Here is a 20,412-nt window from a genome sequence, read left to right on the forward strand (position 1 = left end):
CCACAAACATTGATATGTTTATAAGAAACAGGGAGATAACACACAAACATTTATATGTTTATGCAGGGAGATAACACACAAACATTGATATGTTTATAAGAAACAGGGAGATAACACACAAACATTGATATGTTTATACAGGGAGATAACACCATACATTGATTTGTTTAAACAGGGAGATAACACACAAACATTGATATGTTTATACAGGGGGATAACACCATACATTGCTATGTATTTACATATATCAGGCTTAAACAAGTGAATATGATTCATAGTTATTTTTCACAGATACCTTAGATGATGGCACAACCTTACTTATAAATTAGGCTGACCTCAGAGCTACATTCATCAGTATTTATCTAATTATGTATCGTATAATATATGTTTTTTAAGATTACCAAAAAAAATCAATTCATAAAAACCGCCTCGTTAATCTTTCAGGGTGTTGTGGTATTGTGTTCATCTTTAGTGTGGGAGGTGGTGGTTTTAAACAATACAGACTGTAAGCAGTATTCACATCTGCCGTACATTCACTTCCTGTTTACCAATAGTTTGAAATTATACAACACTCATTGTTCAATGAAAATTTCTTTTTCTTGGCTTCTATGGAAGGGAATGATTTTATATTTGATGAACAGCTTGATAATGTTGTGTTGCAGCTTTTTAGCAGTTCTTATGCCCCACCTAGGGCATTACGTTTTTCGGTCTGTGCGTCTGTTCGTTCATCCGTCCGTTCGTCCCTCTGTCCCGCTTCCGGTTAAAGTTTTTGGTCAAGGTAGTTTTTGATAAAGTCCAATCAACTTGACACTTAGTTCACATGTTCCCTATGATATGATCTTTCTAATTTTAATGCCAAATTAGAGTTTTTACCTCAATTTCACGGTCCGCTGAACATAGAAAATGTGTCTGTCCCACTTCAGGTTAAAGTTTTTTGGTCAAGGTAGTTTTTGTCAAATTGATGAAGTTGAAGTCCAATCAACTTGAAACTTTGTACACATGTACCCTATGATATAATCTTTCTAATTTTAATAGTTTTGACCCCAATTTCACGGTCCACTGAACATAGAAATTGCGTCTGTCCCACTTCATGTTAAAGTTTTTGGTCAAGGTAGTTTTTGATGAAGTTGGAGTCCAATCAACTTGAAACTTCGTACACATGTTCCCTATGATATGATCTTTCTAATTTAAAGAGTTTTGACCCCAATTTCACGGTCCATTGAACATAGAAAATGATAGTGCGAGTGAGGCATCCATGTGCAGGGATGATTCTTCTATATAATTTAGGGCCGCTTAACAGCCCTTAAATCAGCCAGCGGCCCCCAAAAAAATAATGTGAATTGAAATTCCCAATTCAGACAAAAAAAAAATAAAAAATCAATATTTTCGGAAATGTTTCCGTCACCGATTTAGGCATCTATACTTTTTCATAGTTTGTCGTCAAAGCGTTTTAAAATCCGGATGAGAATGCTATCAACGATCGCTTTTTATTTACAACGATTTAGCTGTCAACATGTGGTAAACGATTTTAGCAGCCGGATTCAATTGATGGAAATGTAATGGGAGTATTTGATCTCGTAAAAGCAGATCGCCCAGCAGGTCGATAAAAAGATGCTTTTTGTCAAAATGGGTCTCATTGAAGCAGACCTCAGCAGAGAGCAAAATTCCAATTTAGATATAACATTGATGAATAAATCATAATGAGCGCCGATCTCGTTAAAGGAGATCGCCCGGCAGAACCGGTTATATAATATGATGAAAACTTTTTTTTGTAAAAGAAATTAATTTATATTTTTTCAGGCTCTATTTCCCCAAAAGACAAACGTTTAAGCGTTTTTGAAAATACATGTGGATGATAGATCATTCATGAAATGGATGTCAACATCATGGAACTTTTTCAAAAGTTGTGAAGTCTGAAGATGATCCAAAATATAATAATATTTAAACACAATGGTTCAATGCTTGAATTTCCTGTTTCTTAGGGTTAATACACCTAAAGTAAAACTATGGGAACCTTCTACATATTAAACAGAAAGCAAGAATCACAAAAAAATCTTATCCAATAAGTACTTGAACTTTTGTAATTGCTTTTCTGAATTCGACAATTGACCAGTTCAATTTGAAATCCATTTGAATCATGGTAAATTTATAAAGATGACCTGCTGTTGAAAAAATTACCCAATGGATGATTTTTTCCAGTGGTTTAAGTTAGCTGTTATATATGTAAAAGGCCTAGGTTAATACCATAGCTAAGAGAAGATAGTGCATCATGTGCAATGATCTTCATGTAACAACTTCCCTGGTCTCAATCCAATAACTGTCAAGCGATCTGGTAATCATATACCGGCATATCATAATCAGTAGCCCGTCCAGGATTATTCAAAATGTTACAACTTATTACAGCAGTCTACAGGTGAAACTTAAGATACATTTTCCGTTTTTACAGGAAAATAATGTTATTTCGTCTTAGATTTTATGCATGAAAAATTCCCAATTTGGATGAAAATTCCCAATTTAATGGTCAAGGGACCCATCTGAAAACACCTGGAGTCATCCCGGAATGTACTATGGACACATTCTTGTAGTTTCTGTTGTGCATTGTTCAAAGAAAATTTTCATGAAAGTTTTCTTGGCTTTAATAATTTTAGGGAATGATCATTTATGCTCCATTGAATATGTTACCTCAATAGGCCAGTTCCGGGATACGGTAGTTAGTTGAATCTGTCATATGACTTCCATCACCAATGACTAAAATGTAGACATCGTCACTTCCAACACATGTTAAGCCAAGGGGTGAAAAAGTTTGATCGTGTATTGCACAAAATATTTGGAAAATTAAAATTTAATAAGTTGGTCACCCTCCCTTAAGTGGTATGGGAATTAAGATTACTTACTTATGGAACATAAATTATTTCTAAACTACCCTGCAGAATGACGATTCTGAAGTGCTTGAAACTTTAATAGAGTAGGGATACAGGCGTGCCTTCTATCTGGTAAATAAAGGCGTGCGAAATTGAGGATATTTCCGTTGAAAGACATGATTCCAGAAATGTCCTATCAATTTCATGCAGCGACACAAGTCTATTTGTCTTGTTCAAAGTTACTATAAGGAGGTGTGGTATGATTAACAATGATACAATTATTCCTAAACCATAGGACAAAGATAAAAAAAATTACAGGTCGTCCAATGGCCTTCAACAATGAGCAAAACCCATTCCATATAATCATCTATAAAAAGCCTTGCTATGATAAAATGTGAAACATTTCAAAAGAAAAAAAATCCACAGCATACTACAACAATGAAGTAAAAACAAATATGGTACACAGCCTCTAACTACATCTGCTATGTTATAGGTCCTGGCTGTGGACAGGCACATACAGAATAAAAAAAAAACAATTGAATTTAATTTGACAGTTCTAGTTGATTATGGATAGTGTTTTAAGAAACTGTTACTTGATATTTATACCTCCGCTTTGAAAAAAAGGAGGGTATACTGTTTTACCTCTGTCTGTCCTTCCGTCAGTCCGTCAGTCTGTCAGTCAGTCAGTCCGTCCGTCCCATGAATATTTTTCGTCACATTTTTCTCAGGAACTACACTACCAGGATTTCTGAAATTTGGTTTCAGGCTTGATATAAGTCAGCTTTACTGTGTGATGCGTTTTCAGATTCATCACTCGACAACTTCCTGATTACCGAACACTTGTATCATTTTTACACCTGATAGCAAATGCATATTTGGACGGGGGTATCATCAGTGAGCAGAAGCTCACAGTTTCACTTGTTGATATTGTTTTTTATGTGTGTCTTGAAGCTGGTAAAAAAAACTTTTGAAACTCTTAGGTCTGGGAAAGTGCAATAGATGTTCTGGTGTTCAATGGAAAGAGTCACATCCTGTTTGTAGAATACATTTGTACCTCATTTAGGTATGTGATCAGCAGATCTTCAAGGTTTTTAGTTCAGTTCAGTAACTTCTAATAGCGCAGAAAAGTTGAGATAAATCACTGTTTCAATGCTATTATTATTTAATTAAAATTAGTAGCTAAAAATATATTAGGTCAGTATATTACATCCAATAATGATCATGTATTTTTAATTGGCAGTAAATATAATACATGTACCTCAATAATAACTCTACAGTATATATATTGAATATAACTTTTCTTTTCTATTTTTAGGATATAATGGAGGATTGGAATAAGGTAAGATTAACCTAAGAGTCTCCTTATGTGGTTTTGTTCCCCATTATTGTACAATTAGATACAAGTAAGTGGTAATTTGAGATAAAAACTAGAAGAATTCTAGGCGAACTACAAAACTACTAATTCGAAGAACACAGATCAAACAAAAAATACAAAACTGGGACATAGCAAGGTGCACTCAAAACATTTGACCAACTAAGGTGTTGCTAATAACTATAGCAGATATGGTCTTAATTGTCTTATCTTCTACTCATTACGAGGGTGACACCTGATTGTATTATCTTCTACTCAATACACGGCTGACACTTAATCGACTTATCTTCTACTCATTACACGGGTGACACTTGATTGTATAATCTTCTACTCATTACACAGGTGACACTTAATTAATTGACTTATCTTCTACTCATAAAAAGAGTGACACTTAATCATCTAATCTTTTACTCATAACATGGGTGACACTTGATAGTCTTATCCTCTACTCATTACACAGGTTACACTTGATCGACTTATCTTCTACTCATTACAAGGGTGACACTTAATTGTTTTATCTTCTACTCATTACACAGGTGACACTTAATCTTCTTATCTTCTACTCATTACACAGGTGACACTTGATCTTCTTATCTTCTACTCATTACACAGGTGACACTTAATCTTCTTATCTTCTACTCATTACACAGGTGACACTTAATCTTCTTATCTTCTACTCATTACACAGGTGACACTTGATCTTCTTATCTTCTACTCATTACACAGGTGACACTTAATCTTCTTATCTTCTACTCATTACACAGGTGACACTTGATCTTCTTATCTTCTACTCATAACAAAGGTGACACTTAATTGTTTTATCGTCTACTCATTACACAGGTGACACTTGATTGTCTTATCTTCTACTCATTACACAGGTGACACTTAATCTTCTTATCTTCTACTCATTACACAGGTGACCCTTGATCTTCTTATCTTCTACTCATTACACAGGTGCCACTTAATCTTCTTATCTTCTACTCATTACACAGGTGACACTTAATCTTCTTATATTCTACTCATTACACAGGTGACACTTGATCGACTTATCTTCTACTCATAAGACGGGTGACACTTAATTGTTTTATCTTCTACTCATTACACAGGTGACACTTAATTGACTTATCTTCAACTCATTACACAGGCGACACTTAATTAATTGACTTATTTTCTACTCATAAAAAGAGTGACACTTAATCGACTTATCTTCTACTCATAACATGGGTGACACTTAATTGTTTTATCTTCTACTCATTACACAGGTGACACTTAATCATCTTATCTTCTACTCATTACACAGGTGACACTTGATTGTCTTATCTTCTACTCATTACACAGGTGACACTTAATCATCTTATCTTCTACTCATTACACGGGTGACAATTAATTGTCTTAACATCTACTCATTACGAGATTGACACATAATCGTCTTATCTTCTAATCGTTACACAGGTGACACTTACTTGTCTTATCTTCTACTCATAAGACGGGTGACACTTAATTAATTGTGTTATCTTGTACACATTACACGGTTGACACTTGCACACTTGCAGATTTCCTAGTAACTTTAATATATATTCTCTGAGGTTAGTGTGTCAATAACTTACAAGGGAGTGCTCTGCTTATTATCATACAATACTGAGTGGCAGTTTAGTCACCCCAAAAAAAATGAATCTGTATTGAGTAACTGATGACAGAAAAGTTTTTTTTCTCGTATTGAATAGGTTACAGTCTCATTACTTTATTATAACTACTATCTGATATAGAAAAGGATGAGAAAGTACCTAGGGGCAATTAAAGGACTAAGTGAATGAAAAACAACTATATGTCTTCAAAAGGACAAAAAAGGGGTAATTAAAGGACTAAGTGAATGAAAAACAAAACTACATGTCTTTAAAAGGACAAAAGAAGGGGCCATTAAAGGAATAAGTGAATGAAAAACAACTGTATGTCTTAAAAAGGACCAAAAAAGGGGCAACTAAAGGACTAAGTGTTTTGCATGTCTTGAAAAGGACAAAGGTCAAAGACCAGAAAACACTACAAGAAAGAAAATTCAAGGACATGCCAAATCTAGCCCATGATTCTATAATAAAATATTTTTTCGAAGGTTAACAATTTTTGTTTTTCTATATAATATAAAATGCATAAATTTCAACAATTACATGCTATTTATAAAATTTCTCTCTGTCTGAATGTTTTATTAAGGAAGGATACTACTGATTTATGTAGTCATTGCTAAATACATAATTATTACCTAATTTAACAGTAAGGACATTCATTACAATCTATTTCTATGGTTTACTTACAGAAACTTCTTATAGCTACTAGAGGTGGAGATGTAAAAACCTTCAAATTATGCCTACAGAATGATGCAGACATTGATTATCAAGATGTAAGTAAAATAGTCACATTCAGAATCACCTTAATTTAATACTTCATAGAAAAATCAATTTAAGATATGTCGTCTTATGGTACATGTACAATAAAAGACACAAAACTACAAGTTACTTAAAAATAGTGTACAGTGAAACAGTGTTAAACTACCAGTAACTTATAAATAGTGTACAGTGAAACAGTGTTAAACTACAAGTTACTTAAAAATAGTGTACAGTGAAACAGTGTTAAACTACAAGTTACTTAAAAATAAAGTTACAGTGAAAAAGTGTAAAACTACAAGTTACTTAAAAATAGGGTACAGTGAAACAGTGTTAAACTACCAGTAACTTATAAATAGTGTACAGTGAAACAGTGTTAAACTACAAGTTACTTAAAAATAGTGTACAGTGAAACAGTGTTAAACTACAAGTTACTTAAAAATAAAGTTACAGTTAAACAGTGTAAAACTACAAGTTACTTAAAAATAGTGTACAGTGAAACAGTGTAAAACTACCAGTAACTTATAAATAGTGCATGTACAGTGAAACAGTGTGAAACTACCAGTAACTTATAAATAGTGTACCGTGAAACAGTGTAAAACTACAAGTTACTTAAAAAAAGTGTACAGTGAAACAGTGTAAACTACCAGTAACTTATAAATAGTGTACAGTGAAACAGTGTAAAACTACCAGTTACTTATAAATAGTGTACAGTGAACCTGTTAAACTACAAGTTACTTAAAAATAAAGTTACAGTTAAACAGTGTAAAACTACCACTAACTTATAAATAGTGTACAGTAACACAGTGTAAAACTACCAGTAACTTATAAATAGTGTACAGTGAATCAGTGTAAAACTACCAGTAACTTATAAATAGTGTACAGTGAAAAAGTGTTAAACTACAAGTTACTTATAAATAGTGTACAGTGAAACAGTGTTAAACTACAAGTTACTTAAAGTAGTGTACAGTGAAACAGTGTAAAACTACCAGTAACTTATAAAAAGTGTACAGTGAAATAGTGTTTAAAAATAAAGTTACAGTAAAACAGTGTAAAACTACAAGTTACTTAAAAATAAAGTTACAGTAAAACAGTGTTAAACTACAAGTTACTTAAAACTAAAGTTACAGTAAAACAGTGTTAAACTACAAGTTACTTAAAAATAAAGTTACAGTAAAACAGTGTAAGACTACAAGTTACTTAAAAATAAAGTTACAGTAAAACAGTGTAAAACTACATGTTCCTTAAAAATAAAGTTACAGTGAAACAATGTTAAACTACAAGTCACTTAAAAATAGAGCACAGTTAAACAGTGTAAAACTACAAGTTACTTAAAAATAGTGTACAGTGAAACAGTGTTAAACTACAAGTTACTTAAAAATAGTGTACAGTAAAACAGTGTAAAACTACAAGTTACTTAAAAATAGTGTACAGTGAAACAGTGTAAAACTACCAGTAACTTATAAATAGTGTACAGGGAAACAGTGTTAAACTACAAGTTACTTAAAAATAAAGTTACAGTAAAACAGTGTAAAACTACCAGAAACTTATAAATAGTGTACAGTGAAACAGTGTAAAACTACAAGTGACTTATAAATAGTGTACAGTGAAACAGTGTAAAACTATAAGTTACTTAAAAAATAGTGTACAGTGAAACAGTGTAAAACTACATGCTACTTATAAATAGTGTAAGTGAAACAGTGTAAAACTACATGTTACTTAAAAATAAAGTTACAGTAAAACAGTGTTAAACTACAAGTTACTTAAAAATAGAGCACAGTAAAACAGTGTAAAACTACAAGTTACTTAGAAATAGTGTACAGTGAAACAGTGTTAAACTACCAGTAACTTATAAATAGTGTACAGTGAAGCAGTGTAAAGCTTCAAGTTAACTTCACATACAGGATATTGTACTTATACAATATAAAACACAAAAAAATAAAGTTACAGTAAAACAGTGTTAAACTACAAGTTACTTAAAAATAAAGTTACAGTAAAACAGTGTAAGACTACAAGTTACTTAAAATTAAAGTTACAGTAAAACAGTGTAAAACTACATGTTCCTTAAAAATAAAGTTACAGTGAAACAATGTTAAACTAAAAGTCACTTAAAAATAGAGCACAGTTAAACAGTGTAAAACTACAAGTTACTTAAAAATAGTGTACAATGAAACAGTGTTAAACTACAAGTTACTTAAAAAAAGTGTACAGTAAAACAGTGTAAAACTACAAGTTACTTAAAAATAGTGTACAGTGAAACAGTGTAAAACTACCAGTAACTTATAAATAGTGTACAGGAAAACAGTGTTAAACTACAAGTTACTTAAAAATAAAGTTACAGTAAAACAGTGTAAAACTACCAGAAACTTATAAATAGTGTACAGTGAAACAGTGTAAAACTACAAGTGACTTATAAATAGTGTACAGTGAAACAGTGTAAAACTACAAGTTACTTAAAAATAGTGTACAGTGAAACAGTGTAAAACTACATGCTACTTATAAATAGTGTAAGTGAAACAGTGTAAAACTACATGTTACTTAAAAGTAAAGTTACAGTAAAACAGTGTTAAACTACAAGTTACTTAAAAATAGAGCACAGTAAAACAGTGTAAAACTACAAGTTACTTAGAATAATGTACAGTGAAACAGTTTTAAACTACCAGTAACTTATAAATAGTGTTCAGTGAAGCAGTGTAAAGCTTCAAGTTAACTTCACATACAGGATATTGTACATATACAATATAAAACACAAAAAAATAAAGTTACAGTAAAACAGTGTTAAACTACAAGTTACTTAAAATAGAGCACAGTAAAACAGTGTAAAACTACAAGTTACTTAAAAATAGTGTACAGTGAAACAGTGTTAAACTACCAGTAACTTATAAATAGTGTACAGTGAAACAGTGTTAAACTACCAGTAACTTATAAATAGTGTACAGTGAAGCAGTGTAAAGCTTCAAGTTAACTTCACATACAGGATATTGTACATATACAATATAAAACACCAAAAATATTACTACAAGTTACTTCAAAATATAGCACAATAAAACAGTTTAAAACAACAAGTTACTTCAAAATATTGAATATTGTACATAAACACACGACAACAAGTTACTTTAGAACATAACCATAACATAACATAGAACATAACAGGTTGAACATAAGTAGTTAAAAACATACAACTGCAAGTTACTTTAGAACATAACAGGTTGAACATAAGTAGTTAAAAACATACAACTGCAAGTTACTTTAGAACATAACAGGTTGAACATAAGTAGTTAAAAACATACAACTGCAAGTTACTTTAGAACAGAACAGGTTGAACATAAGTAGTGAAAAACTTACAACTGCAAGTTACTTTAGAACATAACAGGTTGAACATAAGTAGAGAAAAACTTACAACTGCAAGTTACTTTAGAACATAACAGGTTGAACATAAGTAGAGAAAAACTTACAACTGCAAGTTACTTTAGAACATAACAGGTTGAACATAAGTAGTTAAAAACATACAACTGCAAGTTACTTTAGAACATAACAGGTTGAACATAAGTAGTGAAAAACTTACAACTGCAAGTTACTTTAGAACATAACAGGTTGAACATAAGTAGAGAAAAACTTACAACTGCAAGTTACTTTAGAACATAACAGGTTGAACATAAGTAGTTAAAAACATACAACTGCAAGTTACTTTAGAACATAACAGGTTGAACATAAGTAGTGAAAAACTTACAACTGCAAGTTACTTAAGAACATAACAGGTTGAACATAAGTAGTTAAAAAAATAAACTGCAAGTTACTTTAGAACATAACAGGTTGAACATAAGTAGTTAAAAACATACAACTGCAAGCTACTTTAGAACAGAACAGATTGAACATAACAGGTTGAACATAAGTAGTGAAAAACATACAACTACAAGCTACTTTAGAACATAACAGGTTGAACATAAGTAGTGAAAAACTTACAACTGCAAGTTACTTTAGAACATAACAGGTTGAACATAAGTAGTGAAAGACATACAACTACAATCTACTTTAGAACAGAACAGGTTGTACATAAGTAGTGAAAAACTTACAACTGCAAGTTACTTTAGAACAGAACAGGTTGAACATAAGTAGTTAAAAACATACAACTGCGAGTTACTTTAGAACATAACAGGTTGTACATAAGTAGTGAAAAACTTACAACTGCAAGTTACTTTAGAACAGAACAGGTCGCACATAAGAAGTTACTTCAGAACATAATACACTGTGCATTAGCAGTGAAAAACACTCAACTACAAGTTACTTTAGAACATAACAGATTGTACACCAGCATTATAAAACACACAAGTACAAGTTACTTCAGAACATAACAGATTGTATATAAGCAGTATAAAAATACAACTACAAGTGACTTCATAACATAACAGCAGATTGTACATTAGCAGTATGAAACACACAACCACAAATTACTTCAGAACAAAACATTGTACATAAGCTGTATAAACACACAGCTTCAAGTTACTCCAGAACATAACAGATTGTACACCAGCAGTATAAAACACACAACCACAAGTTACTTCATAACATAACAGATTGCACACAAGCAGTATAAAACACACAACTACAAGTTACTTCAGAACATAACAGATTGTACACCAGCAGTATAAAACACACAACTACAAGTTACTTCAGAACAGAACAGATTGTACACCAGCAGTATAAAACACACAACTACAAGTTACTTTAGAACATAACAGATTGTACACCAGCAGTATAGAACACACAACTACAAATTACTTCAGAACAGAACAGATTGTACACCAGCAGTAAAAAACACACAACTACAAGTTACTTCAGAACAGAACAAATGTACATAAGAAATATAAAACACATAACCACAAGTTACTTCAGAACATAACATATTGTACACCAGCAGTATAAAACAAACAACTACAAATTACTTCAGAACATAACATTGTACATAAGCAGTATAAAACACATAACCACAAGTTACTTCAGAACATAACAGATTGTACATAAGCAGTATAAACATACTAATACAAGTTTCTTCAGAACATAACAAATTGTACATAAGCAGTATAAAATATACAACTGCAAGTTACTTCAGAACATAACAGATTGTACATTAGGAGTATAAAACACATAACAGCAAGTTACTTCAGAACATAACAGATTGTACATTATCAGTATAATACACATAACTACAAGTTACTTCTGAACATAATATAATAATGGAAACTGATATTTATATCATTATACTGAATTCAATATTAAATCAAAATCTGTTTTTAATTTAAACAGTTTAAATGAGAGAAAAACGTATGTAAAGGTATAAAATATACAACTGCAAGTTACTTCAGAACAGAACAGATTGTACACCAGCAGTATAGAACACACAACTACAAATTACTTCAGAACATAACAGATTGTACATTAGCAGTATAAAACACACAACTACAAGTTACTTCAGAACATAACAGATTGTACACCAGCAGTATAAAACACACAACTACAAGTTACTTCAGAACAGAACATATTGTACACCAGCAGTATAGAACACACAACAACAAATTCCTTCAGAACAGAACAGATTGTACACCAGCAGTATAGAACACACAACTACAAATTACTTCAGAACAGAACAGATTGTACACCAGCAGTAAAAAACACACAACTACAAGGTACTTCAGAACAGAACAAATTGTACATAAGAAATATAAAACACACAACAACAAATTATTTCAGAACATAACAAATTGTACACCAGCAGTATTAAACACACAATTACAAGTTACTTCAGAACAGAACAAATTGTACATAAGACATATAAAGCACACAACAACAAATAACTTCAGAACATAACATATTGTACACCAGCAGTATAAAACACACAACTACAAGTTACTTTAGAATATAACAGATTGTACACCTGCAGTATAAAACACAACTGCAAGTTACTTCAGAACATAACAGTTTGTTCATAAGCAGTGTCAAGCACATTACTACAAGTTACTTAAGAACATAACAGATTGTTCATTAGCAGTATAAAACACACAACCACAAGTTACTTCAGAACATAACAGATTGTACACCAGCAGTATAAAACACACAACTACAAGTTACCTCAGAACATAACAGATTGTACACAAGCAGTATAAAATACACAACTACAAGTTACCTCAGAACATAGCAGATTGTACACAAGCTGTATAAAATATACAGCTACAAGTTACCTCAGAACATAACAGATTGTTCATCAGCAGTATAAACCACATAACTGCAAGTTACTTCAGAATATAACATATTGTTCATAAACAGTATAAAATACACAACTTCAAGTTACTTCAGAACATAACAGATTGTACACCAGCAGTATAAAACACACAACCACAAGTTACTTCAAAACATAACAGATTGTACAAAAGCAGTATAAGCATACAAGTACAAGTAACTTCAGAAAATAACAGATTGTACACCAGCAGTATAAAACACACAATTACAAATTACTTCTAAACATAACAGATTGTACACAAGCAGTATAAAACAAATAACTACAAGTTACCTCAGAAGATAACAAATTGTACACAAGCAGTATAAAATATACAACTGCAAGTTACTTCAGAACATAACAGATTGTACATTAGCAGTATAAAACACATAACTGCAAGTTACTTCAGAACATAACAGATTGTACATTAGCAGTATAAAACACATAACTACAAGTTACTTCAGAACATAACAGATTGTACATTAGCAGTATAAAACACATAACTACAAGTTACTTCTGAACATAATATAATAATGGAAACTGATATTTATATCATTATACTGAATTCGATATTAAATCAAAATCTGTTTTTAATTTAACAGTTTAAATGAGAGAAAAAAGTATGTAAAGGTATTTTTTTTCTCTCATTAATTGTTTTTGTTTGTTTTGAATTATAGTTGATAAAGTTCTTACTTAGGATATTTACAAGAACTTTTTTTACACCAAGGTTTTACAGCGTGTAAAACAAATATCACACATGTATGTTATTGCTTCACTTTGACCACATTCCTTAATATATACAAAATTATGTTGTTAATTATAAAGGGTTAATGGACAACAAATATTTGTAAGAATCATATAAAGTGGGGTCTCATTTTGTTTGTCTCCTCATACTTAATCAGGAAATGTAACTATTTTTCATATTTCTTTGAAAAAAATTCTTTTTAAAAAATTATCATTATTCTGAATCATGTTAATCAGACAGATTTAATCATTATATTAACAAATACTTGTTAGAATTATATAAAGTCAGATGTCATTTTACTCAGAGAATTGTAATGAATCCATTGATATAAATATTTTGTTCATTTCTTAAAAAAAAACAAAAAAAAAATTAACATGATGGAAGTTTTGACATCTCACTAAATAAAACGGTTGTTTATTTGTTGTTTATGATACTGAATCTACACTAAATCATGTTGTTAATCAGACAGTTTTAATGAACAAATATTTGTAAGAATCATATAAAGTGGGGTCTCATTTTACTTGTTTTGTTCTACTGAATCCATTGATATAATTATTTTACACATTTCTTGAAAATTTTTTTTTTAAGATATCAGATTTAATTGAAGTTTTGACATTTCACAACAAAACATGTTTATTGTTTGTTTATATACAATATAAATACAAGTGTGACTGGTCATTTTATTCAGTTTTGACCACTGATTCATGTGATATATATTTTGTTTATATTTATTACACAACATTGTCCAGTTTATCAGACAAGTTTTGATGACAGTTGTATTATTCCAGGTTGATGGAGAGACAGCATTAATGTTTGCTGCCCAGAGAGGACGCCTGGAGATCTGTAGACTCCTCATTGATACAGGATGTAAGATCGACACCACATCAGTATGTTATCTACTTAGTCTGATCACATTACTATTAATCTACACTAAATAATGTTGTTAATTAGACAATTTTAATGAACAAATATTTGTAATAATTATATCAAGTGGGGTCTCATTTTACTCGTATTATTGTTCTGAATTAGAAAATATAACTTTTTTCATGTTTCTTTAAATTTTTTTTTTTATTAAAATGGACAATGATACTGAATCTACACTAAATCCTGTTGTTAATTAGACAGTTTTAATGAACAAATATTTGTAAGAATCATATAAAGTGGGGTCTCATTTTACTTGTTTTGTTCTACTGAATCCATTGATATAATTATTTTACACATTTCTTGAAAAAAAATATTTTTTTAAGATGTCAGGTTTAATGGAAGTTTTGACATTTCACAACAAAACTTGTTTATTTATTGTTTATATACAATATAAATACAAGTGTGACTGGTAATTTTATTCAGTTTTGACCACTGATTCATGTGATATATATTTTGTTTATATTTATTACATAACATTGTCCAGTTTATCAGACAAGTTTTGATGTCAGTTGTATTATTCCAGGTGTTAGGACAGACAGCAATAATGTTTGCTGCCCAGGGAGGACGCCTGGAGATCTGTAGACTCCTCATTGATAGAGAATGTAAGATCGACATCACAGATGTATGTTATCTACTTAGTCTGATCACATTACTATTAATCTACACTAAATCATGTTGTTAATTAGACAAGTTTAATGAACAAATATTTGTAATAATTATATAAAGTGGGGTCTCATTTTACTCGCATTATTGTTCTGAACTAGAAAATATAACTCCTTTTCATGTTTCTTAAAAAAAATATTTTATTAAAACGAACAATTATACTGAATCTACACTAAATCCTGATGTTAATTAGACAGTTTTAATGAACAAATATTTGTAATAATCATATAAAGTGGGGTCTCATTTTGTTTGTTTTGTTCTACTGAATCCATTGATATAATTATTTTACACATTTCTTGAAATTTTTTTTTTTAAATATCAGGTTTTATGGAAGTTTTGACATTTCACAACAAAACATGTTTATTGTTTGTTTATGTAGAATATAAATACAAGTGTGACTGGTCATTTTATTCAGTTTTGACCACTGATTCATGTGATATATATTTTGTTTATATTTATTACACAACATTGTCCAGTTTATCAGACAAGTTTTGATGTCAGTTGTATTATTCCAGGAGTATGGAGATACAGCATTAATGTTGGCTGTCATGTTTGGACGCCTGGAGATCTGTAGACTCCTCATTGATAGAGAATGTAAGATCGACATCACAGATGTATGTAATCTACTTAGTCTGATCACATTACTATTAATCTACACTAAATCATGTTGTTAATTAGACAAGTTTAATTAACAAATATTTGTAATAATTATATAAAGTGGGGTCTCATTTTACTTGCATTATTGTTCTGAATTAGAAAATATAACTCCTTTTCATGTTTCTTAAAAAAAATATTTTATTAAAATGAACAATTATACTGAATCTACACTAAATCCTGATGTTAATTAGACAGTTTTAATGAACAAATATTTGTAATAATCATATAAAGTGGGGTCTCATTTTGTTTGTTTTGTTCTACTGAATCCATTGATATAATTATTTTACACATTTCTTGAAATTTTTTTTTTTTTAAATATCAGGTTTTATGGAAGTTTTGACATTTCACAACAAAACATGTTTATTGTTGGTTTATGTAGAATATAAATACAAGTGTGACTGGTCATTTTATTCAGTTTTGACCACTGATTCATGTGATATATATTTTGTTTATATTTATTACACAACATTGTCCAGTTTATCAGACAAGTTTTAATGTCAGTTGTAGGATATGTTGTATATTATTGATATTGATAACAAAGTATTGTACATAATAGTTACATGTTATTTGGGTATATTATAGAGAGATGGAGAAACAGCTTTACATCTGGCTGCTAGGGGGGGATATCTACAGATCACAAGATGTCTGGTAGAACAAGGAGGTGCAAGTCCCTTGGTTACAACACATGAGGTTATATTTTATAGTATATGACCAGTGTTCAACTATTAAGTAATGAATCACTAAAATGATGTATAAGATGTGGTTGGATTCTGTGTAAAGGCTATAGTTAAAAGTCATATGATTATTTAAATTGGACTTAAAACTATGAAAAATGTTTTGTAGACTTGAATGTCTAAATTTTACTATAAAACACAAGAACATAGACTATCATACTGGCTGTAATTAAAGTCAGTGTAAACAAACAAATTGTTAAAAACACGTTCTCATCTAAAATTAGAAATTCTCATTAACGGTAATTTGTCATACTTCGTACTCAAATAGGTCGAATTATTGCTCATAAGACAATCTTATGCAAGAAAGAGAAAAATAAAGGAAAAAACACATTTTTCTTTTATCAAGCACTTGGAAATCGTGAATCTGGCATATTTAACACCTGGTGTATGCTAAACTGAATTGTAATAAATTAACTTGCATTTCTCAGGCCTGTATGCTAGCATACGTACCTGGTGTATGCTAATGTCTACATTTAATTAATACATTGCATTTCTCAGGTATGTATGCTAGCATACGCACCTGGTGTATGCAGAACAGCAAATATTGAATCAGATGTTGTATTTCACAGGTCTGTATGATAGCATACGAACCTGGGTGTTCAAAAAAACCCTTTGTGTCAGTATAGTTGTGGTTTTACTTTATTGCCGATTTCGAGTTTTTAAAAAAACTAAAAGCCTACCACTGACCTCTTTATTTTCTCCCGTTCACGTTGGTAAACAGAAAAGCGTTAATTTGCAAGGCAAACCGGTAAAGCGTTCACTGTTGTAAGTCTATAAATGAAAACCAATTCTCAAGTTCCATGACTATGATCGCTTTATTGACCGGACAGTTATCTGTTTTGTTTGCAAATTAAAATTACGGAAAATGAGGCGATCATAATTTGTACAAGGTTCGAAGTTGTTGACAAAAATTTATATGACGTCAGGGACCTTCTGACGTAAGGCGGAGGGATATAGACGGATTGCCTTGACTTACACAAGTTACTTTACCAGTACACTTAATTAAAATAATAGCAATTGATTACAAAACAACCTGTTTTGTTTATACTTGGTTTTGGTAATTATTAAAAAGTCAAAGAAAAAGGACTATTTATCTGCGGAGTCACGCACTCCATCTAGATGACGTCATTTATAAATGTATACAATTTGAATGGTCAATGAAGGAGTTCCCCTCACGGAGAAGAAAATGGACAAAAATACGCTCTATTATCTTGATTTGAATAAACCAGAAGCAAACCAGAATGTCGGATGTATTTATTGTACGTAAACCTAGCTGTTTTTGTACATTTTTCACTATTTCCCTCTTTTTTGGAGGTCGGCTTGAACATGTAGTACGTACAGTCCGTACACATACAAGAGGTAGAATCTGAGGGGGTGCTATGCCAGTGCTTTGTGGAAAAACTTTAGTTGATTTATTGAGGGAAACAGTACTGAAGCGTCCATCTCTAAAGAAGTCATGCAGTGCCCTCCCTATCTCATCCCCCTTATGAGACTTCTGGATATTCATGTCTTATTCTTACAAATTTTAGGGAAACAACTGTCCCAGGTAAAAAAAAAGGGGGGGAAGCTGAGCGCTCACATGTTAAAACCGGCCACACTATAGTAGTCTTTATATGCCTGACTATTGAAGTTTTCATTGGTTCATATTTTTCCGGGTTTTCTTTTTCGTAAATTGTTTTGCTATACATTATCATTTCTTATTTTTCATGTTGGGTCCCATAGGCGGATACAAAGGGTACCTGCCCCCCCCCCTTCCCCCCGCTTTTGTGGGAATCATTTGGTTGATTATATAGGAATTACTGAACCTTGGCTGGAACCCCCTCCCCCTTTATGAAAATATCTTAATCCGCCACTAGACTGTTTAAATCAATACTGTAACAGGGTAATTTATGACCATCTTTTTTTTAAGATACTTCAGATACTTTATTTCACTAATAGTTGTGATAAGGCCCCCTTAATGTTACAACAATAGCACTAAGATTCATCCCTGTATTGTTAATGACCAATAAAACAAGGAGATTTCATTGGCAAACTTTTTATAAATCTACATATTATTACGTGTTAGTTACAATTTTAATAGCTGACTACTAGCATGTATACAATGAAAAAGAAAACGTAGCTTTGACCGTCTTTTGTTTAGCTTTTTAGTTTTTTTTAGAAAAGATGTAATTCAAACAAATTATACATAAATTTATTGCAAAAGGATTAGAACAGCACATTTCAAGAGTGTTCAAATTGGAAATATGAATGTTACTAAGGAAATGACATATTTTTAAAATCAGTAATTGTGATATAAATGTAACGCTAAACGGGTCTTTGTTCTGTGTATTTTTGACAGTCATTACTTTGGATATATATCTGGGATCTAATCCTTCTTGCCCGTTTACATAAGGAAATAGCTATTAAATATTTCACCATATATGTATATATAGGCTCACTTCAGTCTATATACTAGTAACGAAGTCTGTTTAATGTTCACATGTTTAATCATATAAAAGTACATGTATATATGATATATTTAAAAGGTTCACAACCCAGGTTCACAATTATAAATTCCAATACAAAACGTTACTTAGTTTCAACTCTATAAAACAACATGTTACTTCATTACAATCTATATCGCAACTTAATTGTTACTTCAAGCTACTACACCAATATAAGTGATCAATACAAAAAGTTTCTTACAAAATCGTGCTATGAACCGCTGTCCTTAAAGCTAAATTAGATTAAACCTTGCTTTGATAAACGTCCAAATGTTATTACATTTCTACTGTGCAACTCATGTACCGTACAAACTGTCACATTTAATAATCAAGATGCAAGATCATTCAACAAATTAAGTATAATTGACCATCAAATCTTTGATGTAGTTGACCACGCCACATCAATGTTAAATTTGTGAAGTGTAAAATATTTACTCGCATATATATATGTATATAATATGTAGTTTCCATTTCTCGTTTCAGCATTTTTCAAACATTGGCTATACCTTTCATGTAACTATTTATGTGTTGCTTATGAATTTAATTGTAACACTTCTTAGTGAGTCTGTGACTGGAGAGGTTAAACCAATGCCTTCCTAGAAAACTATGACACCAATGAACAACACCAGTCTTTTTGCTGTTCCTGCTAATAATGTATGCATGGCTTCACAAGAAAAGGCATCAATTCTTTGGCTTTCCTGGTTGAAGGATTTGTTTTTACAACTCCAGTGTATACACAATTGTAACCATAGTATATAGTTGGTTGACCGTTATGGAATAACCGTTTCACAGATGATATCGGATATGTTTCTCACGTCATAACTACAATCCCCTTCCCTTTTCATGAATTTGACTTACTGTATAAAGCTAGTTATCGGGTTTGTAAAAACATGAGCAACCCGACGGTGCCACTGTTGGACATGTGGAGCAGTATCTGCTTACCCTTCTAGAGCACCTGAGATAATAGTTTTTGGTTAGGATTCGTTTTGCTCAGACTTTGTTTGTTTTTCTATGCTGTTTTTTGTGTACTTTAATTTGTATATTTCATGTCATGGTGTTGTCAGTTTATTTTCGATTTATGAGTTCGACTGTTCCTCTGGTATCTTTCGCCCCTCTTGCAGTCTATAACTTTGAGAATGATGAAAAGTGATAGTTTTGCAATTCAAAATATGAATAAAGTGCCACCAAATATGCAGACATTTAAGACTGGGGGCAAACCATACACAATAACACAAGCTTACTGAACACCAGCTTGGTTTGACAATACTAGAATGTATGTAAAACTGCAATTCAATAAAACATAGATTGGTATACAAGCAACTAAAGC

At 31.3% G+C, this 20,412-nt stretch overlaps 1 protein-coding gene and 1 long non-coding RNA gene across 2 annotated transcripts in view; both read left to right on the forward strand.

Annotated features, from left to right (window-relative positions):
• Positions 1-3,164: 3,164 nt before the first annotated feature.
• On the forward strand, positions 3,165-14,506 carry LOC139498143 (uncharacterized). The gene is made up of 4 exons (XR_011657828.1): positions 3,165-3,924; positions 4,177-4,200; positions 6,542-6,625; positions 14,413-14,506. It is a non-coding gene; the product is annotated as an uncharacterized lncRNA (long non-coding RNA).
• Positions 14,507-15,752: 1,246 nt separating this feature from the next.
• LOC139497236 (uncharacterized) overlaps positions 15,753-20,412 on the forward strand; it is a 63,605-nt gene continuing 58,945 nt past the window's right edge. Inside the window, exons 1-2 of the mRNA XM_071285365.1 lie at positions 15,753-15,825; positions 16,451-16,558. Coding sequence (XP_071141466.1) covers positions 15,760-15,825; positions 16,451-16,558 — 174 coding nt within the window. The 5' untranslated portion in view covers positions 15,753-15,759. The remainder of the gene's footprint in view (positions 15,826-16,450; positions 16,559-20,412) is intronic.

This window comes from Mytilus edulis, chromosome 12 (assembly GCF_963676685.1).
Source record: "Mytilus edulis chromosome 12, xbMytEdul2.2, whole genome shotgun sequence".
Classification (NCBI taxonomy): domain Eukaryota; kingdom Metazoa; phylum Mollusca; class Bivalvia; order Mytilida; family Mytilidae; genus Mytilus; species Mytilus edulis.